Source organism: Pseudophryne corroboree, chromosome 1 (genome assembly GCF_028390025.1).
Source record: "Pseudophryne corroboree isolate aPseCor3 chromosome 1, aPseCor3.hap2, whole genome shotgun sequence".
NCBI lineage: Eukaryota > Metazoa > Chordata > Amphibia > Anura > Myobatrachidae > Pseudophryne > Pseudophryne corroboree.
The window spans coordinates 394583459-394610765 of NC_086444.1; the positions used below are offsets into that span (position 1 = coordinate 394583459).

The window sequence follows — 27307 nt, forward strand, 5'->3', positions numbered from 1 at the left end:
TCCCACCAGCTCCGAATCGCAACAGTTGGCATGCCGACTAGCGGGGACTATTCCACGACACCCATAGAGTGGGAATAGAACCTGTGGCGAGCCCGCAAGGGGCTTCGTTGCGCTCGCGCCCCCCCTTCCTGCCGGCATTCTGCAGGATGCTGACTGCTGTGATCCTGGCCGCCGGTAATCCATAACCAACCTCCAAAGTCTCAAAGACTGCAAGCAGTCATATATTATGCTGTCATCAGTAAAGGGCCCCATACACTAGAACGATAATGCCTGATTTAATACGATTTCGGCCATTCAGGACGATATATCTGATGAAATTGGGCATTTCAGATGTGTTTTACATCCGATCCGATGCGCGTTCCCGTAAGCATCGGATCGGATCCCATAGATTGACTGACTGTGCTGCACTCGTGATATGTCGGACCCCGCAGGCATGGCTGGGATCGCACAAGATACATTGTAAACAAAAGGACCGCATACAATGTATCTTATGCGATCCTGCCCCCCGGGAGGCTGCCGGGATGATCGCCTGCGACATGAGGGTCCGACATGTCACATTAGTGTATGGGGCCCTTTACATCCAATTCCAAAGTTACAAACACATTCTGTATCCGTGTTTAGTAGCTCACTCGGTTTACAATTAATATGGCTTCAACAGAAACAGCGTCCCTGACAATTCCATTGTGTGTGTCTGCTAAGCCTGCGCTGGGACACTTAATCAGAGTCCAACTCTGCATTGTTTATAAGACATATTAAATAGTAAATAGAGCAAAACAATTATCATTAATGTTGTATAATTAATTACCCAATAGCTTATACATAAGTAAGACACGGAGACCAATGTGTTAAAAGGGAAACAATAAACCAACCATTCTAGCAGATTCAGCAATGTTTCCAAAACTAGAGAGGAGATGCAGCCTTGGAGTACACAAATATACTGAGTAACTAGAAACCTCTTAAATTCTTGATTATTTACTGCTTTCATCAGTGTCAATTCTCAGGCTTTCATACGGAAAAATGAGCCATTCACTTGGGCATGAGTATTATGGAGTAGAACCCACCCTGAGAGCCTGAATACTGCTGATATACGCACAGGGCAAATATTCATATCTTCTCTTTGTCGCTTCCAGCTCAGCGATTCCCATGAAAGAACCAAGGAGAGTTCTGCATTTTTGAAGCATGTTACCCAACAAGCTGTAAACCTGCAGCGAACCATGAACGAGATCTACAAAAATGGATCAATTGCCACCTTATCTCATGTCCAGGTATATTGGTACTGACTTGTAGGCCCAGTAGGGGAAATGATAGATGCAATGGCTCCAGATATATGCAGCCAGATATACAGCTTCAGACTATTATATTTAAATTCAAGGAGAAACCGCTCAACAATAAGAGACTCTCATTAGTGAGGAGGCAGAGCCCTCTTGGGTCTCACCCTGCACTATCCTTGTTTCCAGTGCTCCTCAGCTCAGTCAGCAGCTCTGATCCTGTCTGTTAGCTGTCCCAGGGCATTGGGTCTCTGACTGATATTGTTATCTGTCATTTAGTTGTATAGAAAGCTCACTGGTCCCCCTGTACTGTGTGTCTGAATAATAATAATAAATAGTTTATACTGTATATTAGATGAACCCATCATGATGTACCAATCGGGGCTGGTTTTGCCAATATACTGGAATGTAATGTTTAATCACGCCAAAGTTACCTACTCTTTCTGGAAGGTGCAGGTGACCTGATGATTTTTCAGGTAGTCCCCCAGACCCCATGGAAGAGTGGGTAGATCTCCCATATCCCGCCCACTTCCTAATGAAGTTCATACTGGGGGTTGCAAGTCCGTATGAAGGAGAGAGGGGGAGCTAAAATGATGAGATTTGCAATATTTTAGTATCGCCCCTTCCACCTCGGACCCACCATTTGCAGCATTTTGGCGGGCCTAATAACATGAAGAACCCAGCTCTGCCCCCACAGTGGTCAGCGACTTCTCCCGGAGAGGAGAGACATAAAGTTATCAAGTATGAATCAGGCTGGTAATTGCTGTTCTGGACATTTGTTTACAGCACACTCAGGGCATGTTGTACATCCATTTTTCTTGTAGAATGTAAAAGATGGACAACATACTGTATTTCCACTAGCAGCCACACGGAGTAGAACACAAAAGCTTGTGTACTGGGTGTATGGGAAGCAGACATCTGACTTGCTTCCAGTTGTATGACCGCTTTGAATATTGGTTACAAATGAAGTTACAATATAGTTACACAAAAAAAGTGCTGATCCTCGGTCAATAAATTTGTTATATGACAATACTATAATAATGTGGGAAGTGCCCATAGAATAATAGTACATATTAGTAAGAAATAGGAAAGCTTTGAATACTAATACATAAAGGGTTATTTATATATTGACAAGATTGCAATTTACTTTCTCTATCGTCCTAAGTGGATGCTGGGGTTCCTGAAAGGACCATGGGGAATAGCGGCTCCGCAGGAGACAGGGCACAAAAAAGTAAAGCTTTACTAGGTCAGGTGGTGTGCACTGGCCCCTCCCCCTATGACCCTCCTCCAGACTCCAGTTAGATTTTGTGCCCGAACGAGAAGGGTGCAATCTAGGTGGCTCTCCTAAAGAGCTGCTTAGAGAAAGTTTAGTTTAGGTTTTTTTCTTTACAGTGAGTCCTGCTGGCAACAGGATCACTGCAACGTGGGACTTAGGGGGAAAGTAGTAAACTCACCTGCATGCAGAGTGGATTTGCTGCTTGGCTACTGGACACCATTAGCTCCAGAGGGATCGAACACAGGCCCAGCCGTGGAGTCCGGTCCCGGAGCCGCGCCGCCGACCCCCTTGCAGATGCTGAAGCGTGAAGAGGTCCGGAAACCGGCGGCTGAAGACTCCTCAGTCTTCATAAGGTAGCGCACAGCACTGCAGCTGTGCGCCATTTTCCTCTCAGCACACTTCACTGGGCAGTCACTGAGGGTGCAGAGCGCTGGGGGGGGGCGCTCTGAGAGGCAAATATAAACCTTATACAAGGCTAAAAATACCTCACATATAGCCCATAGGGGCTATATGGAGATATTTAACCCCTGCCTGACTGGAAAAATAGCGGGAGAAGAACCCGCCGAAAAAGGGGCGGGGCCTATCTCCTCAGCACACGGCGCCATTTTCTGTCACAGCTCCGCTGGTCAGAACGGCTCCCAGGTCTCTCCCCTGCACTGCACTACAGAAACAGGGTAAAACAGAGAGGGGGGGCACATTAATGGCTATATATATATATATTAAAGCAGCTATAAGGGAGCACTTAATATAAGGATATCCCTTGTATATATAGCGTTTTGTGGTGTGTGCTGGCAGACTCTCCCTCTGTCTCCCCAAAAGGGCTAGTGGGTCCTGTCTTCATTAGAGCATTCCCTGTGAGTTTGCGGTGTGTGTCGGTACGTGGTGTCGACATGTATGAGGACGATATTGGTGTGGAGGCGGAGCAATTGCCAAATATGCAGATGTCACCCCCCAGGGGGTCGACACCAGAATGGATGCCTTTATTTGTGGAATTACGTGATGGTTTATCTTCCCTTAAACAGTCAGTTGAGGACATGAGGCGGCCGGACAATCAATTAATGCCTGTCCAGGCGCCTCAAACACCGTCAGGGGCTGTAAAACGCCCTTTGCCTCAGTCGGTCGACACAGACCCAGACACGGGCACTGATTCCAGTGACGACGGTAGAAATTCAAACGTATTTTCCAGTAGGGCCACACGTTATATGATTTTGGCAATGAAGGAGACGTTACATTTAGCTGATACTACAGATACCGTAAAACAGGGTATTATGTATGGTGTGAAAAAACTACAAACAGTTTTTCCTGAATCAGAAGAATTAAATGACGTGTGTGATGAAGCGTGGGTTGCTCCTGATAAAAAGTTGATAATTTCAAAAAAGTTATTGGCATTATACCCTTTCCCGCCAGAGGTTAGGGCGCGCTGGGAAACACCCCCTAAGGTGGACAAGGCGCTCACACGCTTATCCAAACAAGTGGCGTTACCCTCTCCTGAGACGGCCGCACTTAAGGATCCATCAGATAGAAAGATGGAAGTTATTCAAAAGAATATATACACACATGCAGGTGTTATACTACGACCAGCTATAGCAACTGCCTGGATGTGCAGTGCTGGAGTAGTTTGGTCAGAATCCCTGATTGAAAATATTGATACCCTAGATAGGGACAATGTTTTACTGTCGTTAGAACAAATAAAGGATGCATTTATCTATATGCGTGATGCACAGAGGGATATTTGCACACTGGCATCTCGGGTGAGTGCTATGTCCATTTCAGCCAGAAGAGCCTTATGGACACGACAGTGGACAGGCGATGCGGATTCAAAACGTCACATGGAGGTTTTGCCGTATAAAGGGGAGGAGTTATTTGGAGTTGGTCTATCAGACTTGGTGGCCACGGCTACTGCCGGGAAATCCACTTTTTTACCTCAAGTCACTCCCCAACAGAGAAAGGCACCGACCTTTCAACCGCAGCCTTTTCGCTCCTACAAAAATAAGAGAGCAAAGGGCTTGTCGTACCTGCCACGAGGCAGAGGAAGAGGGAAGAGACACCAACAGGCAGCTCCTTCCCAGGAACAGAAGCCCTCCCCGGCTCCTGCAAAAACCTCAGCATGACGCTGGGGCCTCTCAAGCGGACTCGGGGACAGTGGGGGGCCGTCTCAAAAATTACAGCGCGCAGTGGGCTCACTCGCAGGTAGACCCCTGGATCCTGCAGATAATATCTCAGGGGTACAGGTTGGAATTAGAGACGGATCCTCCTCATCGTTTCCTGAAGTCTGCCTTACCAACCGTCTCTTCCGAAAGGGAGAGGGTGTTGGAAGCCATTCACAAGCTGTACGCTCAGCAGGTGATAGTCAAAGTACCCCTATTACAACAAGGAAAGGGGTATTATTCCACTCTATTTGTGGTACCGAAGCCGGATGGCTCGGTAAGGCCTATTCTAAATCTGAAGTCCTTGAACCTCTACATAAAAAAGTTCAAGTTCAAGATGGAGTCACTCAGAGCAGTGATAGCGAACCTGGAAGAAGGGGACTTTATGGTATCCTTGGACATCAAGGATGCGTATCTACACGTTCCGATTTACCCCGCACACCAGGGGTACCTCAGGTTCATTGTTCAAAACTGTCACTATCAGTTTCAGACGCTGCCGTTCGGATTGTCCACGGCGCCTCGGGTCTTTACCAAGGTAATGGCCGAGATGATGATTCTTCTTCGAAGAAAAGGCGTATTAGTTATCCCATACTTGGACGATCTCCTAATAAGGGCAAGGTCCAGAGAACAGCTGGAGACAGCTTTAGCACTATCTCAAGAGGTGCTAAGACAACACGGGTGGATTCTGAATATTCCAAAATCCCATTTAATCCCGACAACTCGTCTGCTGTTCCTAAGAATGATTCTGGACACGGTTCAGAAAAAGGTTTTCCTTCCAGAGGAAAAAGCCAAGGAGTTATCCGATCTGGTCAGGAACCTCCTAAAACCAGGAAAAGTGTCAGTACATCAATGCACAAGAGTCCTGGGAAAAATGGTGGCTTCTTACGAAGCAATTCCATTCGGCAGATTCCATGCAAGAATATTCCAAAGGGATCTGTTGGACAAATGGTCAGGGTCGCATCTGCAGATGCACCTGCGAATAACCCTGTCACCAAAGACAAGGGTGTCACTTCTGTGGTGGTTGCAGAAGGCTCACCTATTAGAAGGCCGCAGATTCGGCATTCAGGATTGGATCCTGGTGACCACGGACGCCAGCCTGAGAGGCTGGGGAGCAGTCACACAAGGAAGAAACTTCCAGGGAGTATGGACGAGTCTGGAAAAGTCTCTTCACATAAACATTCTGGAACTAAGAGCAATCTACAATGCTCTAAGCCAGGCGGAACTTCTCCTGCAAGGAAAGCCGGTGTTGATTCAGTCGGACAACATCACGGCGGTCGCCCATGTAAACAGGCAGGGCGGCACAAGAAGCAGGAGTGCAATGGCAGAAGCTGCCAAGATTCTTCGCTGGGCGGAGAATCACGTGATAGCACTGTCAGCAGTGTTCATCCCGGGCGTGGACAACTGGGAAGCAGACTTCCTCAGCAGACACGATCTTCATCCGGGAGAGTGGGGTCTACATCCAGAAGTCTTCAACATGTTAATAGACCGTTGGGAAAGACCAATTGTAGACATGATGGCGTCTCGCCTCAACAAGAAACTGGACAAATATTGCGCCAGGTCAAGAGATCCACAGGCAATAGCTGTGGACGCACTGGTAACTCCTTGGGTGTACCAGTCAGTGTATGTGTTTCCTCCTCTGCCGCTCATACCAAAGGTATTGAAGATCATACGGCAAAGAAGAGTAAGAACAATACTAGTGGTTCCGGATTGGCCGAGAAGGACTTGGTATCCGGAACTTCAAGAGATGCTCACGGACGAACCGTGGCCTCTACCTCTGAGAAGGGACCTGCTACAGCAGGGTCCCTGTCTTTTTCAAGACTTACCGCGGCTGCGTTTGACGGCATGGCGGTTGAACGCCAGATCCTAAAAGGGAAAGGCATTCCAGAAGAAGTCATTCCTACCTTGATTAAGGCACGGAAGGAAGTCACCGTGAAACATTATCACCGCATTTGGCGAAAATATGTAGCGTGGTGCGAGGATCGGAGGGTTCCGACGGAGGAATTCCAACTGGGTCGTTTCCTACATTTCCTGCAATCAGGATTATCTATGGGTCTCAAATTGGGATCCATTAAGGTTCAAATTTCGGCCCTGTCAATATTCTTCCAAAAAGAATTGGCCTCTGTCCCTGAGGTCCAGACTTTTGTCAAGGGAGTACTGCATATACAGCCTCCTGTGGTGCCTCCGGTGGCACCGTGGGATCTAAATGTAGTTTTAGATTTCCTCAAATCCCATTGGTTTGAACCATTGAAAAAGGTGGATTTCAAATATCTCACATTGAAAGTGACTATGTTACTAGCCCTGGCCTCTGCCAGGAGAGTATCTGAATTGGCGGCTTTATCTTATAAAAGTCCTTATCTAATCTTCCATTCGGATAGGGCAGAACTGCGGACTCGTCCGCATTTTCTCCCTAAAGTGGTATCAGCATTTCATCTGAACCAACCTATTGTGGTGCCTGCGGCCACTAGCGACTTGGAGGACTCCAAGTTGTTGGACGTTGTCAGAGCCTTAAAAATATACATTGCAAGGACGGCTGGAGTCAGAAAATCTGACTCGCTGTTTATATTGTATGCACCCAACAAGTTGGGCGCACCTGCTTCTAAGCAGTCGATTGCTCGTTGGATTTGTAACACAATTCAACTTGCACATTCTGTGGCAGGCCTGCCACAGCCTAAAACTGTAAAAGCCCACTCCACAAGGAAGGTGGGCTCATCTTGGGCGGCTGCCCGAGGGGTCTCGGCATTACAACTCTGCCGAGCAGCTACGTGGTCGGGGGAGAACACGTTTGTAAAATTTTACAAATTTGATACCCTGGCAAAGGAGGACCTGGAGTTCTCTCATTCGGTGCTGCAGAGTCATCCGCACTCTCCCGCCCGTTTGGGAGCTTTGGTATAATCCCCATGGTCCTTTCAGGAACCCCAGCATCCACTTAGGACGATAGAGAAAATAAGAATTTACTTACCGATAATTCTATTTCTCGGAGTCCGTAGTGGATGCTGGGCGCCCATCCCAAGTGCGGATTATCTGCAATACTTGTACATAGTTATTGTTAACTAATTCGGGTTATTGTTAAGGAGCCATCTTTAAGAGGCCCTTTCTGTTGTCATACTGTTAACTGGGTTTAGATCACAAGTTGTACGGTGTGATTGGTGTGGCTGGTATGAGTCTTACCCGGGATTCAAAATGCCTCCCTTATTGTGTATGCTCGTCCGGGCACAGTACCTAACTGGAGTCTGGAGGAGGGTCATAGGGGGAGGGGCCAGTGCACACCACCTGACCTAGTAAAGCTTTACTTTTTTGTGCCCTGTCTCCTGCGGAGCCGCTATTCCCCATGGTCCTTTCAGGAACCCCAGCATCCACTACGGACTCCGAGAAATAGAATTATCGGTAAGTAAATTCTTATTTTAATGGCAGGGTCTAGCTATATAATGTATTCTTGAGATGTGTTGTGGACTCTTTCCTATAGTATTAGTAATAAATCTGCCATTATACTCTTTCTCATTTATTCTAAGAAAATGAATAAAAAGCAAATATGTGGGTTTTTATGTTTTTACAAATAAACTACCAAGATATACTTGTGGTTATATGCTTGTGGTTCTGGGTTTACTGGAGCCAGGATAGGCTATAAACTATCATCGTTGAGTTTATTGAAGTCAGGATAGGGGAGAACTGATCATGATAATTTCTGAACTTCTTAATGATTCCTGTGTTATGTGGTGTTATTGTCTGGTAATCATATGTGAGGTCTGTAATTTCTCAAATGAAAGTGCCTGAGTCTCTGGGTGCCAGGGTGGGCGGAGATGGCATTTTTATTCAGTTTCTTCCTCCGATGGCAGAACTTGTTTGTTATTTTTCTGTAAGTCCTTCAGTGGCAAGAGAGAGCGGGACTAGTTCTTAGCACTTTTTAGATATATATTCATGAGTCCCACTCGTGCTTAATACTGAAGGTGTTAATAATTACGAAAGTAACATTTACTATACAAAATATAATTAAGTTCTAACTAAATTATTCATGTATTTTTCGTTTGCATCTAGTTTGGAATTTCATGTTTTAAGCATAAATATCCCAGACACACTTTCACCTCTACATGATTCCCAATGTGCCTAATTTGTTTTCACTCCCAGCTTGGAGCATACATATATTACATATTGTTAGATGATGTATTTAGTGTACATTTGTGGTTTGACCACTTTCAATTTGCTTTCCCATGCAGACGGTTCCACCAGGGATTGATACTCTGTTGCAGCAGCTGAACCTTCTGAATGGCATTTTACGGATCAGTGTCTGGTAAGGGAAAGCTGGCTGAAAATTTTGGCTTTTACTGTGTTCTTTGTAATGTAACTGGATTACAAGGGATCATTGGATAAATATATTCTCCCGCTTGTTGCCTTATTTTGCAGCACTCTAGGACAAAATGGCAATGACAATGCAAATGAAGCCAAAAAACAGAATTCTATGGACAGTGCTGATGAGCAAATAGAACAAGAACAAGGCTTATTGTCTAAGAATGAAAACTCAGGTTCCGAGAGAAAACCTGGGGCCGAATATCCGACAGAAAATGAGCAAAAAGAGGATGATGAGGGAAACCAACTCAGAGATAGCAGGGAGAAACAGATTGATTCTGAGGAGCAGTCTAAGGATACTGAGGTACTAAAGGATGGAACCAAGGAACAACTTAAAGATGCTGAGGATAAAAAGGATACAGTTGAGGAGCAGGCTGAAGATAGCCTGGAGAAAAAGAATGAAGCTGAGAAGCAAAAGGATGGACCTGAACAGATTAGTAATGCTGGTGTAGAAGATGGAGAGCAGACTAAGGTTACTGAGGAGCAGGAGGATGTGCTTTTAGAGCATAAGAAAATAAATGAACAACTACCTAAAGAAGGTGACAGTCCTGAAGTGGAGGTACAGACCGGTAGCAAGCAGGAAGAGCGCTGTGTTCCTGAGGTTGAGTGGAAGGAAGGCGAAGGAAAATAATAATGAACCAGTCCTGACCTGCAAGACCAGGACCAGCCACACTAATATATTATTACTGTATATTGATCACATGTAGAGAAAGGTCAGCTTGTGAATTAATGATTTTATGACTGCTTTTTCATGTGTTTACCTACTGTATAAGACGGAGGTATAAATCCTAATTGGACATTGTACATGTAGATGTTTGTTTGGCATGTTACATATCTTTAATGTTGGAGAGTAAGAGTAGGATTAAAGGAATATTTCACAGCGACTTCTTGCCTTGTGAGAGCAGCAAATCATATTTTCGTACACAGGTGGCAATATATTGTTTGCATTTTGCAGAACAAAGCATTAATTACTTATCAAACGCACTTAGCAGATGATATTTACATCCCAATTGGTGATATATACTTGTGCGTCAAGAGAAATGTACTTTAAAATGATTTTAACTTTTTGTATTGTCTGCTGTAGATAAAATGCACTCAAAAGCAGCCTTTTTAAGTATGTTCTACTCTGTGATATTAACAGTCACTTGTGTTTAGACTATATTACCAATCCAAAGAACAGGATAATGTGGTACCAAAATGAGACCATCATTCTATACAAAGGTGTTTTGCTTTCATGTGCTATTGCATATCCTCTTATACAGTACCTACAAAATGAGCCAATATACAAGTGCAGACAGGCAGGTCAGCTGCGTAAAAAAGGAGATTCTAGCTTTTTCAAAACACACCTAAAACTATCAGACCGTTACTGGTTTTCTAATAAAATACTACTATTTGTAAGCTATAAAACGTACAATGTACAGCACATTTCACTAGTATACAAATTAATACTTGCCTAGTCTCCTGGAATCTGTGAGAGACGCCTGATTTATTGGGTAGACCCTCTGCACACCAGGAAGAGTGGGCACCCCTCCCGCTTTCTGCCCACTTTCTAGCAAGATGGGAGTTCTAATTAAGATGGGATGTTGCCTATAGCAACCAATCCGATTCCAGGTATTATATTCTAGAAAGTGCTAGATAAATGAGAAATAGAATCTGATTGGCTGCTATGGGCAACATCCCATCTTAAATAGAACTCCCATCTTAGTAAATTTACCCTAGCGAATCCACTGTTCGTTGGGAGGCGGTGGGGCCTCATGATGCAGTTCTATGGTGATCGTGCCATTTTAGCCCCGCCCCTCTGTAAATATGCATGATTTGTAGCATTTAATCACGAAGGGCGGGGCCTAATGATGCAACTAGTCTGGCCCTGTCCTATACCCGCCCACCTGCTTCTCCCAGAGAGAAAACTACAGAAGTCTGTAAGTATGATTACCAGATATATGGGCATCTTTAATATTTATCTGGCCTTGTTCCTAATAATTAAAATTTCTTAATGTAGCAATAATAAACTAAGGGATGCAGGGATTCAACATTATTCACAGGCAGACTTGAGCTCATCCCTGCAATGTGTAAGATGCAAAGTGATCGGACTACTGCATGTGCATGGTCATCAGCCTGCCCATGTGCAAGTGGACAGTACAGGGGACGGATCTGTAAACTTTACAGATAGTGTCAGGTCCAGGCTTGGTTCATTTTGAAATTTTTGCCATCTGGGGGCTAATTCTGCGATTGAATATGGGACTGCAGCAGATGCCGCCAATATCTGCTACGGTCCCCCATACTTAGTCTGGTGATTAATATTTGCTGGATATGCCACAAATTGTATTTGATGAATACTCAGTGTGCCTTTTACATATTGCAATGTTTGTTACTGCTGGGAGAGGGAGAAAATGATGATAGCTTTTCACTGCCATTTACAAAATGAAGCATAATGTAACAAACCCACTGTAGGTAAGTTCCTTGCATTATGATTTCCATTAAATGTTCATTCCCTGTAGTAGTGATAACTTTTCAAAGGTTTCAATTGTTACACAGTCTTCCTGCATAATGGAATTATTTATTCAGTTTAGGACGCTATTATTATGGGAACAGACATCACAAGTAAAGCCAGGTACACCTTATACAATTATTTGGCTGATTTACCAATAATCGGGTGACCTGCAGATTCTGTTGGGCAGTGTGTAGGAACGAGCATTTTGGCCAAACGCTGATAAAATGGTCAAAAAACAACCAGAAACGCCTTGGTTTGATTATCTGATCTGTCGGCCTTGACAGAAAATATCGTCCAAAAGGTCCCGATATTGTGTAGTGTGTTTATGCTCGATAATATGCCCATTCCTATGGTTTACCCAGATTACCTCATCCTGCTTGTGGGCGTACTTATGCAGATTGTGTGCTGTGGCAGAAAATCAGAAATGTAAAAAAAAACAATAAAATTGCTTAATATGTAGCGCAGCAATCGGGACCTTCCAATAACAACTGCATAGTGTGTACCTGGCTAAAGAGTAAAGGACAAATCTTTATAGACAACACCAGCTTAGTACCAAATTCGCAGTAAGAAATGTGAATATGAGATTGCTATACCTGTGTATATTCCACAATACAAGTTGAAAAAATGAGCCATGAAATAATAATTTATTGTACCAACGTTAAATCTTCCCATCTGCTTGAATGTAAGTAACAGAGCAGTAGTGTAGGAATGAATGGTGTGTGAATAAAAGCCTACCTACATATAAGGAGATGGTGCTGGCAAGATGTCATCAACCACTTTAGTTACTGATGTCAAAATGAGTTTACATGTGGAATCCTGGTAGACTTTGTAACAACCTCTTTACAGCAATAAAGAGGCTACATGGGTTTAGATATTACAGTATAACTATATCTTTTGATCATTGTACTCTTTATATTTTTTTTATTATTTTTACTTTTTCTAAATAAAAAAAATCCGCTTTGTAAGATTTTATTACTTGCCATTTAATAAACATTGTAATCTTTCTGTGCAGTTTTCATGGTCTTATGTGTGTCAATATTTATTGTCTTTAATGGTGAACATTTGACCATGTGTTTGTTAAATCTCTTTCTGCGAGGTACACTGGATTCCACAGGGTATAACATCGGGTTGTAGAGTTGGATCTTGATCCAAGGCACCAACAGGCTAAAGCTTTGACTGTTCCCAGGATGCACTGCACCGCCTCCTCTATAGCCCCGCCTCCAGGCACTGGAGCTCAGTTTTGTTAAACAGTCCAATGCAGTAGCAGGTAAGAGAGATGGTAGATGTTAGTCACATAGAACCACATTCTCACGACAGGAGAAGAGACTAGCGGCTAATGCCATACAAACCCAAAGAAGCTAAGTGCGTCAGGCAGTTGCGTAACTAGAAATTTATCTCCCCCAAGCCAAAAAATTCTTCGGCGCCCCCCCCCCCCATCCCCCATAATTGGGAGCAACAAAGGGGTAAATATGCGCGCGCAGCAAAAAAAGGGGCGTGGCTTCGTTGGAATGGGCGTGGCTTCGTTGGAATGGGCGTGGCATTGCAGGAAAAGACTACCTTATACCCCAGTTTTGCAACCTGCACGCCCAGACGTTAGCCACCACAGGAAAGAAAAATAATCCTGATTCATGCCCCTTACATTATTTGTCATTTTTCCTCCTTATAGTAATGCCCAGTATACATTATTCCACATACTGCAATGGCCCTTAGACATTATGCCGCACACAATAATGCACATGACACAATATGCACACACCATAATGCCCCCGACACATTATGCCACACACTATAATGCCTGTGACACATTATGACAGGAATCGCAATGCCCGTTATACATTATGCTACACACTGCAATGCCCCTGATACATTATAGCACATACAATGTCTGTGACACATTATGACACACACTGCAATGTCCGTGATACATTATACCACACACTGCAATGCCCGATACATTATAGCACATACAATGCCTGTGACACATTATGCCACACACTGCAATGACCTTGAGACATTATACCACAATGCCCGTGATATAGTATACCATACACCGTAATGCCTGTGACACATATCGCAATGCCCGTTATACCCTATGCCACACACCGCAATGCCCGTTATATATTATGCCACACTGCAATGACCCTGAGACATTATACCACATACCACAATGCCCGTGATGTAGTATACCACACACCGTAATGCCTGACACATTATGACACACACCGCAATGTCCGTGATACATTATGCCACACACTGCAATGACCCTGAGACATTATACCACATATCACAATGCCCGCGATATAGTATACCATACACCGTAATGCCTGTGACACATTATGACACACACCGCAATGTCCGTGATACATTATGCCACACACCGTAATGCCCATTACACATTAAGTCCTACAGTAAGGCTTCTAATTACTTTTCAATTACCTGCTTGTTGTCAGGGGTTTCATGCACTGGGTGTCATGCTCGTTGCCAGGGGTTTCATGCTCTTGGTTTCATGCTCTTGGTTCCATGCACGGTGCCAGGGGTTTTCATGCTCAGGGTGTCATGCTCGTTGCCAGGGGTTTCATGCACTGGGTGTCATGCTCGTTGCCAGGGGTTTCATGCACTGGGTGTCATGCTCGTTGCCAGGGGTTTCATGCACTGGGTGTCATGCTCGTTGCCAGGGGTTTCATGCACTGGGTGTCATGCTCGTTGCCAGGGGTTTCATGCACTGGGTGTCATGCTCGTTGCTAGGAGGTAGTCCTTGTTGCTAGGGCTGTGCTCCCAGTGCCACATATGTCCCCAGTGCCAGATATTCCCCCACGGTGCCAGGTACTCACATGCCCCCAGTGCCAAATATAGCCCCCCCCCCATGTGCCAGGTACACATATACCCCCCAGTGCCACATATGCCCCCAGTGCCAGATATTCCCCCACAGTGCCACATATGCCCCCAGTGACAGATATTCCCCCCCCAGTGCTATATATGCCCCCAGTGCCACATATGCCCCAGTGCCAGATATTCCCCCCAGTGCCACATATGCCCCCAGTGCCAGATATCCCCCCCCCAGTGCCATATATGCCCCCAGTGCCAGATATTCCCCCCCAGTGCCACATATTTCCCAGTGCCAGATATTCCCCCCCCCCTGCCACATATGTCCCCAGTGCCAGATATTCCCCCCCAGTGCCATATATGTCCCCAGTGCCAGATATTAACCCCCCCCCCTCCCTGCCAAATTTGCCCCCAGTGCCAGATATGCCCCCTCAGTGCGTCCCCCCCCCCGCTTCCGCCGCCGCCGCCGCTCCCCTGCTGTTAGGAGGGACACGGAGGGCACAGCGCACGCCTCCCTGTGTCCCTCCTGGGTCTCCGGCGGCCGCGGGTCACTCTAATAAAGGAAGTGCTCACGAACGGCACTTCCTTTATGAGACCCGCGGCCGCCGGAGACCCAGGAGGGACACAGGGAGGCGTGCGCTGTGCCCTCCGTGTCCCTCCTAACAGCAGGGGAGGGAACGAGACCGCAGACTGACATGCGGACGCTCGTCCGCATGTCAGTCTGCACTAAATCAGTGGCGCCCCCGCAGCCCCTCGCCCCCAAGCCACCGCGAGGACTGCGGGGGCAGTAGTTACGCCACTGGCGTCAGGGTGGGTGCCCTGTGGAATCCAGTGTACCTAGCAGAAAGAGATTTAACAATGGTAAGTCTACCATAAATCTCCTTTTCTGCAGCGGGGGGAAAACACTGGTATTCCACAGGGAATGAGATGGGGAATGTCCTAAAGCAGTTCCTCATGGCAGGGGACGCACTGTAGCAGACACAAGAACCCGGCGTCCAAAGGAAGCATACTGGGAGGTGGAAGTATCAAATGCATAGAACAGGCATGTCAAACTCGTGGCCCTCCAGCTGTTTTGAAACTACAAGTCCCAGCATGTTTTACCAGCATACCTTCCACTGATCAGCTGGTAAAGCATGCTGAGACTTGTAGTATCACAACAACTGGATGACCATGAGTTTGACATGCCTGGCATAGAACCTGATGAATGTGTTCCCAGAGGACCACGTAGCCGCCTTGCACAATTGTTCTGCGGACGCGCCATGGCACGCTGCCCGAGAAGGTCCAACCGACCGAGTAGAATGGTCCTCGATAGCCGCAGGAGCTGGGAGCCCAGCCTGTGCATAAGCTTGTGCAATCACCATTCTAATCCATCTGGCCAAAGTTTGCTTATTGGCAGGCCAGCCACGTTTGTGAAAATCAAAAAGTACAAAAAGGGAATCCGACCTCCTGATGGAGGCCGTCCTTTCCACATAAACACGGAGAGCTCGTACCACATCCAAAGATTTTTCTTTGGAGGATAGACCACAGAAGAGCTGAAGGCCGGAACCACAATCTCATGGTTAAGGTGAAAAGATGATACCACCTTAGGCAAATAACCAGGAAGAGTTTGAAGAACAGCCAGGTCACGGTGAAAAATCAGAAAGGGTGGACGACAGCACAAAGCACCTAAGTCTGACCCTCCTAGCAGAGGCAATAGCCAACAGAAATACGACCTTAAGCGTAAGGCATTTAAGGTCTACAGTCTCAAGACGTTCAAACGGAGACTCTTGCAGGGCATTTAATACGACAGACAGATCCCATGGAGCCACAGGAGGGACATAGGGAGACTGAATCCGTAGAACACCCTCAGTGAAAGTGTGAACGTCAGGAAGAGACGCAATTTTTCTCTGAAACCACACGGACAAGGCAGATATATGAACCTTGAGGGAGGCCAGACGAAGGCCAAAGTCTAGGCCTTGCTGTAGAAAAGCCAACAGTCTGGAAGTTTTGAAAGTGTATGCATCATAATTCTTAGCAGCACACCAGGTGAAGTAAGAATTCCAAACCCTGTAATAAATCCGAGCCGAAGCTGGTTTACGGGCTTACAACATAGTTTGAATGACCGCCTCAGGAAATTCTTTTGCTCTCAGGAGTGATGCTTCAAGAGCCACGCCGTCAAAGCCAGTCTGGCCAGGTCCGGGTGGACACAAGGGCCCTGAACGAGGAGTTCTGGGCGTTGAGGAAGTAGAAGAGGACACCCTATCAAGAGACCCTGCAAGTCTGAGAACAAATGCCGTCTGGGCCATGCTGGAGCGACTTGAAGTAGTATTCCTCCTTGCTTGAACTTCCGTAGTACCCTGGGCAGGAGTGACACTGGAGGGAACACGTATGGCAGCCAAAAGTTTGATGGAATTGCCAGTGCATCCATGAACGCTGCTTGAGGATCCCTTGTCTTTGCTCAGAAGACCGGAAACTTGTGATTGTGTCGATACCATCAGGTCTACATCTGGTAGGCCCCACTTGTCCACTAGGAGTTGAAAGACTTCGGGATGAAGACTCCACTCTCCGGCATGCACGTCCTGATGACTGAGGAAGTCTGCTTCCCAGTTGAGGACCACTGGTATGAACACTGCCGATATGGCTGGCAGATGGCGTTCCGCCCATTGGAGGATTTTTTACACTTCCATCATTGCCATGCGGCTTTGAGTGCCGCCTTGATGATTTATGTATGCCACCATGGTGGTATTGTCTGACTGTACTTGAACAGGCCTGTTCTGTACCAGAGGCAAGGCCAGTGTCAATGCATTGAACACTGCCCGCAATTCCAGAATGTTTATAGGGAGGAGAGATTCCTCCCTGGTCCACCGGCCCTGGAGAGAGTGTTGTTCCAACACCGAGCCCCAACCTCGCAGACTGGCATCCGTTGTCAGAAGGACCCAGTTGGAGATCCAGAAGGGACGGCTCCTGCTCAGCTGTTGGTCCTGTAGCCACCAGCTCAGTGACAAACGAACCTCCGGAGTCAAGGAGATCATTTGAGACCTGATCCGATGAGGCAGACCATCCCATTTGGAAAGGATTAACCTCTGCAGAGGACGGGAATGAAATTGAGCGTACTCCACCATGTCAAAGGCTGACACCATGAGGACTAGTAGTTGCATCGCCGAGTGTATCAGCACTCTTTGGCGAGAGAGGAAGCATCTGATCTTTTCCTGAAGTTTCAGGATCTTCTCCAGAGCCAGAAATAGTCTTTGGCTGTGTGTGTCCAGCAGCGCCCCCAGGTGCACCATGCTCCGAGCAGGGACCAGCGAGGACTTCTTCCAGTTGATGAGCCACCTGTGGGCTTGTAGGAATTTGACCGACATCTCCAGTTGACTGAGGAGGACATCTTAGGAGTTCGCCAGAATCAGCAAGTTGTCCAGATATGGCAGGATCCTGATCCCCTGACGACGGAGGAAAGCCGTCATCACGGCCATGACCTTGGTGAAAATCCGAGGTGCCGTGACTAGTCCAAATGGCAGAGCCTGGAACTGAAAATGTAGGTTGCCAATAGCAAACCGCAGATATTGCTGATGCAACATGGCAGTAGGTATGTGCAGGTAAGCATCCTGTATGTCCAGGCATACCATATAGTCCTTGGGTTCCATGGCCAGCGCAGAGTTTCCATACGGAATTTGGACACTCTTACAAACTTGTTCAATGATTTGAGGTTGAGGAGAGGCCGGAAAGACCCATTTGGTTTCGGAACTAGAAACAGGGTTGAATAGTATCCCCTCTCTCTCTGGGACAGATGTACCGGCACCACCACTCCTGTTTCCAGGAGGGATTGTACAACCAGGTGTAGAGCTTGTGCTTTCAACGGATCCGTAGGAATAACCGCTGAACAGAACTGGCGAGGGGGACGTCTCTTGAAAGAGATTGCGTACCCGTGAAAGACCGCTTCCCGCACCCAGGGGTCTGAAGAGGTCTTTTACCAGGCCTGGGTGAACTGCAGAAGTCTGCCTCCCACCCTGGGGTCGCCAGGGGGAGGCCCACCCCAGCATGCAGCAGGCTTTTCCTGTTTGGAAGCAGGCTGATGGGCGGCCCAGGATTGTTTACATTTGGGCTTAGTGGTTTTGGAAGTACGAGCATGTCTTGGGTACGCCTGACCTTTTGCTTTACTTGGAGGTCGAAAGGAATGAAAAGTGGTACTCTTAGCCTTCTGAGCAGAAGGATTAGTACTCGGGAGAAATGCAGTCTTAGCCGTCGCCAAGTCAGTCACAATCTTCAGATCCTCCCCAAAAAGTATGTCTCCCTTGAAAGGAAGTACCTCCAAGGTCTTTTTAGAGTCCAGGTCCACTTTCCAGGACCTCAACCACAGAATCTGGCGAGCCAGCATCGACGTAGTCGATGCCTTGGCTGCCATGACCCCTGCATCAGAGTCCGCCTCCTGGATATAGTGAGAGGCTGTGGTAATATACAACAGATATTGTCTGGTGTCAGAAAAATCCTGAGGTAGCTCATCCTCAATTGTCTGAACCCATGCTTAAAGCCTTTTGCCGCCCAAGAGGCAGCCATAGTGGATCTATGTACAGCACCGGTAAGAGTGTAAATAGACTTCAGGCATCCCTCCACACGTTTATCTGTCGGTTCCTTCAGTGAGGTGACAGGTAGAGTAGATAACCCCACAAGACTGGTGACGCGAGCGTCCACCAGCGGTTGAGTTTCCCACTTGTTACTCAACTCCGCAGGGATAGGATAACGAGCTAGCATCTTTTTAGACAGGGAAAACCACTTTCCTGGAGATGAGCAGGATTCCTGACGTATGTCAATTAAAAGGTCAGAATGTGGTAAAACTACTTTAGCAACCTTCTAACGGTTAGACTTATCAGGTTTCTTAGATGTAACAGGAGGCTCAATGTCATTATCAATTTGGAGAATCAGCTTGATAGCCTCCACAAGGTCAGGAACATCAACCTGGGTTGTAGATTCCTCATCAGAAGCAACTGTATCAGTGTCTGACAGATCAGTATATTCTTCATCTTCATAGGAAGAAATGACCCGCTTAGATGACCCCTTGGTCCCAGAGGGACGTGGCGTGGACTTTTGTCTAACCACAGTCTGATTTAATTGCTGTAACTGGGTAGACAAAGTATCTGCCCATGGCAGATTAACTGCAGGGACAATATGTGGCTGTAAAGGCACAGGAGGCGCAAGATGCGATACTCGCGTAGTCAGCATATTTTAAAAAGCTGCCAAAGGTGGGTCCTGATTGACCACAGGGGCCACAGACTGATTGGGAGATGTATGATCCCCAGCACCTGAACCAGCAGCTAACAGTTACCCCACTGGTGAATCCATGACAACAGCACTGCATGATGCATGAGTGTCCGTGGATGTCCCGCCCTGTGTTGCAGACATTGTATGTGATGTAGTCTTAGGACCTAACAGTACAATATAGTCAGACAAACACAAAAACCAGCAAATAACCCCCTGTGTTTTGTGACAGTAAATACAGAGCACAAACAGAGGATTTAAGTGGGGTGACTGAAAAACACAGTGAGGAATACAAACAGTATACCCGCTGTAGCACTATATATTGCATTAGACCCTGATGCACCTAGTTCCCCAGGGTACAGAATATAGTGATAGCAAACGTGTGATACACAAGAATGGAATACACACAGCAGCTACAGGCACACTAAGTTACAGGTACAATGCAGGAATTAAAACAGGGAGAGAGACCTGCAGCTCCAGAGCGGGAACACCAGCAGTAGATTGTGCCTGGAGTTGGGGGAGGGGCTACAGGTCAGCGCCTTATCCCCTATGCTGGACTTCACCACTGGGTACTGTGGAGCCTTTTACAAACGGATTTTTAATAAATCTGACCTGTGCGCCTTGCCCTGGTGGATAGAGGGGTCCCTGTGCGACAGACTATCCACGCAAGCGGCGTGGTCCGTCTCCTGGGACCGCGACCGGATTGTGATTTTTCATACCTCCTCCCTTTAGTGCAGCCACGCGATCCTGGAGAATGACAGCAGTGGTGTGCCTGAAAAACCGGTGTGTCTCCGCTGCAAGTACCCGGGAACCAGGCCGCGGGAGTATGCAGCGCCACTAAGGGAGGTGATGGAGCCGCAGCACAGCATGTCATAAAGACATAGAAAGTGCAGCGGCCCTTGAAGTCTTCTATAAAGCTCTTTTCAGGGCTGCCTAGCGCAGCTCCACCTGTTAGTGACCTGCACTGCACGCACCAACTTACAAACTGAGCTCCAGTGCCTGGAGGCGGTGCAGTGCATCCTGGGAACAGTCAAATCTTTAGCCTGTTGGTGCCTCGGATCAAGATCCAACTCTACAACCCTGATGTTATTCCCTGTGGAATACCAGTGTACCCCACTGCAGAAAAGAATTTAGTATGACCAAATGGGCTACAATATTAATCAAATCACAATACTCATGTACTCCGTCCTATAGCATGGTGCCTTTGCGCTCAATGCAAGCACATGACGTCTCACAACGCGCTCCAGAGGAACATTGGGGCCGGTCCCATCCTAAGCATTCACCCTCTACCCTTCTGGCAGTAGAGCACCTCTCCAGGCACCCCGATAGGTGGAAATTGGAGGTGGGCTTCCTCTATGGGGTGCTGTTGGCACAGAGACAGTATTACCACCTTTTGTCTTGTGCCCTGGGGAGTGGTTCTGGTCACACGCCCCTTGTTATGACCCTACTTGTACTGATAATTGAAATGAAATTTGGTATAATAAAAGCAACTGAGATTCTGAAGTCTTATAGTAATCTATTCTAATACCCTATAGCGCCACACGATAGTTGCTAAGATCACCTAGGAATGAAAATTTTGCACAATGTGCAAATAGAAACATGTAATTCTAGAAATGTGGGCCTCAGTGTTTGACTTTGTTCTGAATGTATGTGTAAAAATGCTATTGCAAAAAAGTGTTGCTTCCAAATCACGCACAAGAGTAGCTTGACAGTTGGTAATATGTCAAGTGAATAAATATAATAATTATATATAGGCTTGATCTGCAACCCCCTCCGAGTGTTAGCGCTGTCAGCTTTGGCTGGTAGAGACAAAAATAGGATTTTAATACCTACCGGTAAATCCTTTTCTCTCAGTCCGTAAAGGATGCTGGGGTCACTTCAAGAACCATGGGGTATAGACGGGATCCGTAGGAGACACGGGCACTTTAAGACTTTCAAAGGGGTGTGAACTGGTTCCTCCCTCTATGCCCCTCCTCCAGACTGCAGTTATAGGAACTGTGCCCAGGGAGATGGACATTTCGAGGAAAAGGATTTATTGTTAAACTAAGGTGAGAGGGGATAAGGCGCTGACCTGTAGCCCCTCCCCCAGCTCACACCTCAAGCACGCCGTACAACATGGCATTTAACACAACGCAAGTCAACGGCATGAACAACATCAGCAACAGGCTGACTATAAACGTAACACAACATGTGTGTAACCATAACTAATAACTGCAGATACAGTACGCACTGGGACGGACGCCCAGCATCCTCTACGGACTAAGAGAAAAGGATTTACCGGTAGGTATTAAAATCCTATTTTCTCATACGTCCTAGAGGATGCTGGGGTCACTTCAAGAACCATGGGGTTTATATCAAAGCTCTAGAACGGGCGGGAGAGTGCGGATGACTCTGCAGCACCGATTGACCAAACATGAGGTCCTCATCAGCCAGGGTATCAAACTTGTAAAACTGCGCAAAGGTGTTTGAACCCGACCAAGTAGCCGCTCGGCAAAGTTGCAATGCCGAGACCCCCCGGGCAGCCGCCCAGGACGAGCCCACCTTTCTGGTAGAATGGGCCTTCACCGATTTCGGTAACGGCAATCCAGCAGTAGAATGAGCCTGCTGAATCTTATGACAGATTCAGCGCGCAATAGTCTGCTTGGAAGCAGGAGCCCCAATTTTATTGTGAGCATACAGGACAAACAGAGCCTCTGTTTTCCTAAACTGAGCCGTTCTGGCGACATAAATTTTCAAAGCTCTTACTACATCAAGAAACTTCGATTCCAGCAAGGTGTCAGTAGCCACTGGCACCACAATAGGTTGGTTCAAGTGGAACGACGAAACCACTTTCGGCAGAAACTGCTGACGAGTTTGCAACTCTGCTCTATCTTCATGGAAGATCAAATAAGGGCTCTTGTGAGACAAGGCCGCCAATTCAGACACCTGCCTGGCGGATGCCAAGGCCAACAGCATGACCGCTTTCCAAGTGAGAAATTTCAACTCCACCTTTTGTAAAGGTTCAAACCAATGAGATTGAAGGAATTGCAACACCACGTTCAGATCCCATGGTGCCATAGGGGGCACAAAGGGAGGTTGGATGTGCAACACGCCTTTCACAAAAGTCTGAACTTCTGGAAGGGAGGCCAATTGTTTTTGGAAGAAAACCGGTAAGGCTGAAATTTGTACTTTAATGGAGCCCAACTTTAGGCCCGCATCCACGCCAGCTTGTAGAAAATGTCCTAACTGAAATTCTTCCGTAGGAGCCTTCATGGATTCACACCAAGACACGTACTTCCTCCAGATACGGTGGTAATGCTTAGACGTTACTCCTTTCCTGGCCTGAATAAGAGTGGGGCTGACTTCCTTGGGAATACCCTTTTGGGCTAGGATCCGGCGTTCAACCTCCAAGCCGCCAAACGAAGTTGCGGTAAGTCTTTGAACACGCACGGCCCCTGCTGCAACAGATCCTCCCTCAGAGGAAGAGGCCAGGGATCTCTTATGAGTAATTCCTGAAGATCTGGATACCAAGCCCTTCTTGGCCAGTCTGGAACAATGAGGATCGCTTGAACCTTTGTTCTTCTTATGATCTTTATCACTTTTGGAATGAGAGGAAGCGGAGGAAACACGTACACCGACCGAAACACCCACGGTGTCACTAGGGCGTCCACTGCTATTGCTTGAGGGTCTCTCGACCTGGAACAATATCTCTGAAGCTTCTTGTTGAGACGAGACGCCATCATGTCTATTTGAGGAATTCCCCAAATACTTGTCACTTCTGCAAAGACCTCTTGATGAAGACCCCACCCTCCTGGATGGAGATCCTGTCTGCTGAGGAAGTCTGCTTCCCAGTTGTCCACTCCTGGAATGAAGATCGCTGACAGAGTGCTTGTATGCCTTTCCGCCCAACGGAGAAAACACCACAGAAGATGTCCAAGACCTGCAGCGCTTTTATAAGTTACATATAATGCACCAAAACAACTGTGCCCCCCCCCCCCCCCCCGTTTTGCACCCTGTTACATGTACAGCAGTGTGAGAAGGACCAGCATCTCTGCAGCCCTGTGAAGAGAAAATAGCGCCGGGCTGTGTGCTGTGAGGGCTAAGCCCCGCCCCCGTAATGGGGCGCTTCAGACCTGCTCATTCTATAAAAAATGTTATACTGGCGGGGGTCCGGACAGTGACCTGGCACTTAGTCCGCTCTTTGCCAGGTCTTATTGAGGCTCAAATGCTGCCCAGGGCGCCCCCCTCCCCCGCGCGCCCTGAACCCTGTAATGCCGCTGTGTGTGGGAGCATGGCGCGCAGCGTGCGATCGCTGTACGGTACCTCAAAGCCGTCACTGAAGTCTTCTGATCTTCTACTCACCTGTCTTCTGGCTCTGCAAGGGGGTGACGGCGGGCTCTGGGAACGAGCATCTAGGCGTACCTAGCGATCAGACCCTCAGGAGCTAATGGTGTCCTGTAGCCAAAGAAGCAGAGCCTTTAAACTCACAGAAGTAGGTCTGACTTCTCTCCCCTAAGTCCCATGAAGCAGGGAGTCTGTTGCCAGCAGTTCTCCCTGAACATAAAAAACCTAAAATAAAGTCTTTTCAGAGAAACTCAGTAGAGCTCCTCAGTGTGCATCCAGTCTGCCTGGGCACAGATTCTAAACTGGAGTCTGGAGGAGGGGCATAGAGGCAGGAGCCAGTTCACACCCTTTTGAAAGTCTTAAAGTGCCCATGTCTCCTGCGGATCCCGTCTATACCCCATGGTTCTTGAAGTGACCCCAGCATCCTCTAGGACGTATGAGAAATGGGAATGAGAAAGAGGATGGAGACACCTGAAATTACTGCTACCAGCACTAGGCTTGCCAGCCAGCCAGCCAGGGCTGCCATCAGAAATGATGGGGTCAAGTACGGATGTAAAAGTACATGTAGCTAAATATTATTTTGTAATATTTCTTTTACAGCTATTCATCTATATTCTGGTATTCGGTATGGGTTCCAACACACCAAGATCAGTAAAACTGTCCTGTTCTATTAAGTTGGTGTGACATCTCCATTCTGGTGCACCATATTTTCCACTGGTCTGTTTGGCTTGAGGACAAGTCATACCGTATGTAAACTTTGGTTCTCCTAACCATGTTCCAATCATAATGGTTACTGGATTTTCCTCTTAGCAGGGCTTAAGGAGATTGACGTGATACACTTGCTCCTCTTTCACTAGGAAATATATCAAACCGTGGAAAGAGATAAAGTACCAATGAATCAGCTCCTAACTAATTTTTCAAGCAGAGGGCCGAAAGGGATAAAGTACCAGCTAATCAGCTTCTAACTGCCATGTTACAGGATGTCATTTTTCAAACCCAGCCTGTGACATGGCAGTTAGGAGCCTTTGAGATTGATAAAATGGACCATGATAAAGTACCAGCCAATCAGCTCCTAAGTCCTCACTGATATCACTTTTTAAGGCTTAATACATTTGGGCCACAGCCTGTAACATGGCAGCTTATTGGCTGGTACTTCAACTCTCCCCAACTCTCCGCGCAACCTCCATGCCGTCAAATGAAGTCACCGTAAGTCCTGGTAGACGAACGGTCCTTGTTGAAGATCTCTTCTTAGTGGTAGAGGCCAAGGGTCTTTGACGGACATGGCCAGAAGATCCGCGTACCACGCCCTCCAAGGCCAATCCGGGGCAATTAGAATTCTGATGTGCTTGAGCACCCTTGAGAGTAATGGAATCGGAGGAAACAGGTAGACCAGCCGGTAAGGCCAAGGCGACGCCAGTGCATCCACTGCCCTCGCCTGAGGATCCCTGGTTCATGAGCAATACCAGGGAAGTTTCTTGTTGAGACGAGAAGCCATCATGTCGATTTGTGGGCAGCCCCACTGGTTGATGACCTGCTGGAACACCTGCTGGTGGAGTCCCCACTCCCCCGGGTGGAGATCGTGACGACTCAGGAAGTCCACTTCCCAGTTGTCCACACCAGGAATGAAGATTGCTTACATTGCTCTTGCATTTCTTTCTGCCCATAGGAGTATCTTTGACACCTCTCTCATGCAGGCTCTGCTTTTTGTCCCTCCTTGTCGATTGATATACAACACTGCTGTGGTGTTGTCAGAGTGTACCTGGATCGCGTGATCCTTCAGGGGCAAATGCAGGATTTGTAAAAGAGGGTTTCCAGATATATATGTGGAGGGGGTAGGTGGCACTCAAATGGTCTCAACAGTATCAATCAATAACCTGCATTTAGTGGTGGATTGCCAGTCATTATTAATATGATATATATATATATATATATATATAAAAAACTCTGAAAAGTCCTGCAAGTACCGCTAGTAACAGTATCAGAAATGTATACACTAAGCCACAGCTCGTACTCAATATATATATATTATGCACACATACTGTACATAAAAATACACATTTATGCATCTGCACCCACCTCCCACACACTGCAGTCAACTGCATGCCTCTCCCACCACTGCCAAGTGCCCGTCTCTCCACCGCTACCACCACTGCTGAAGTTCTACAGCTCCCGCCTCTACAGAAAGCCCCCCTCCACCGCCGCTGCTGAGTATCTGCCACTGCAGACTTCCCCCAAGCTTCAGAATGCCTGCCCCACCCGCCGCTGAGTGCCAGTCTCTGCCGAGTGCCCACAGCTCCTGCAGCATACGAGTGCACATCGCTACTTCGTGCCTGCTGCTTCCCGCCTCGGTCATCATCGATTTCTGCCCGAAGAGCCGCTGGCGGCAGTGGCACTGTGTGTGAGATGCTGTTTCTGCCCACAATAAAAAAACAACTTGACCCGTCGGGGGGTTACTGGGTACTCAGAAACCCCCTCTGCGTGTGCCATTGTCCTTGAGCAGAGGAGAGGCCTGAAGCAGAGCATTGTAGATCACCCTAAGTTCCAGAATGTTGATCGGAACAAGGCTTTCGTGGGCTGACCACCTGCCCTGGAACTGCACCCCTTGGGTGACAGCTCCCCATCCTCGTAGACTCGCATCTGTCATGAGGAGGGTCCAATCCTGAATTCCGAAACTCCGGCCCTCCAGTAGATTGGAGGACTGCAGCCACCGCACGAGGCGACAGCTGTACCATCCGATGCATCTGAAGATATGAACTGGACCATTTGCTCAGGAGATCCAACTGAAAAGTTCTGGCATGGAACCTGCCGTATTGGATCATCTCGTAGGAGGCGACCATCGACCCCAACAATCTTATGCAAAGATGGATGGACATTCAAGCAGGTCGGAGTACCATGCGGACCATCTCCTGAATTGTTCTAGCCTTGTCCTCTGGTAGGAACACCTTCTGGGCCACAGTATCCATCAACATCCCCAGGAACAGAAGCAGCTGAGTCGGCTTCAGGTGGGATCCATCCATGGTGTGCCAGAAGTTGGATAGTGCGGTAGATACAGTAGATACGGTAGAACAATGGGCATAATTCAGACCTGGTCGCACGCAGGCTATTTTTTGCACTGCTGCGACCAGGTAATCACCGCCTACAGGAAGAGGGGGTAAGGTCTTGGCAGGGGTGTCGTTTCTGCACAGCCCAGCGATGATCGTGGCCGGCGGTGACGTGAAGATCCCTCCTCTGCAATGGCTGGGCACGCCTGTGTTTTGCGCGACACTCCGCCGAGTTGCCGCCCAGGAACGCCTCCTGCCTGTCAATCTTCTTGCGATTGCCCCTGCGATCGCTTTCGTCATTGAAGCAGTTGCTCTCCGGCAACGACCGTCGTCGGCCAGCTTCGTGCCTGTGCATTGCGAGTCAC

At 47.4% G+C, this 27307-nt stretch overlaps 1 protein-coding gene across 2 annotated transcripts in view; it reads left to right on the plus strand.

The window, feature by feature from the left end:
- The window catches only part of LOC134887037 (clustered mitochondria protein homolog), a 143032-nt gene extending 130498 nt beyond the window's left edge, over positions 1–12534 (plus strand). For both annotated transcript variants that reach the window (XM_063913185.1, XM_063913186.1), the window contains 3 exons: positions 1131–1265; positions 8903–8976; positions 9090–12534. In XM_063913185.1, coding sequence (XP_063769255.1) covers positions 1131–1265; positions 8903–8976; positions 9090–9663 — 783 coding nt within the window. In that variant the 3' untranslated portion in view covers positions 9664–12534. The remainder of the gene's footprint in view (positions 1–1130; positions 1266–8902; positions 8977–9089) is intronic.
- Positions 12535–27307: the final 14773 nt, after the last annotated feature.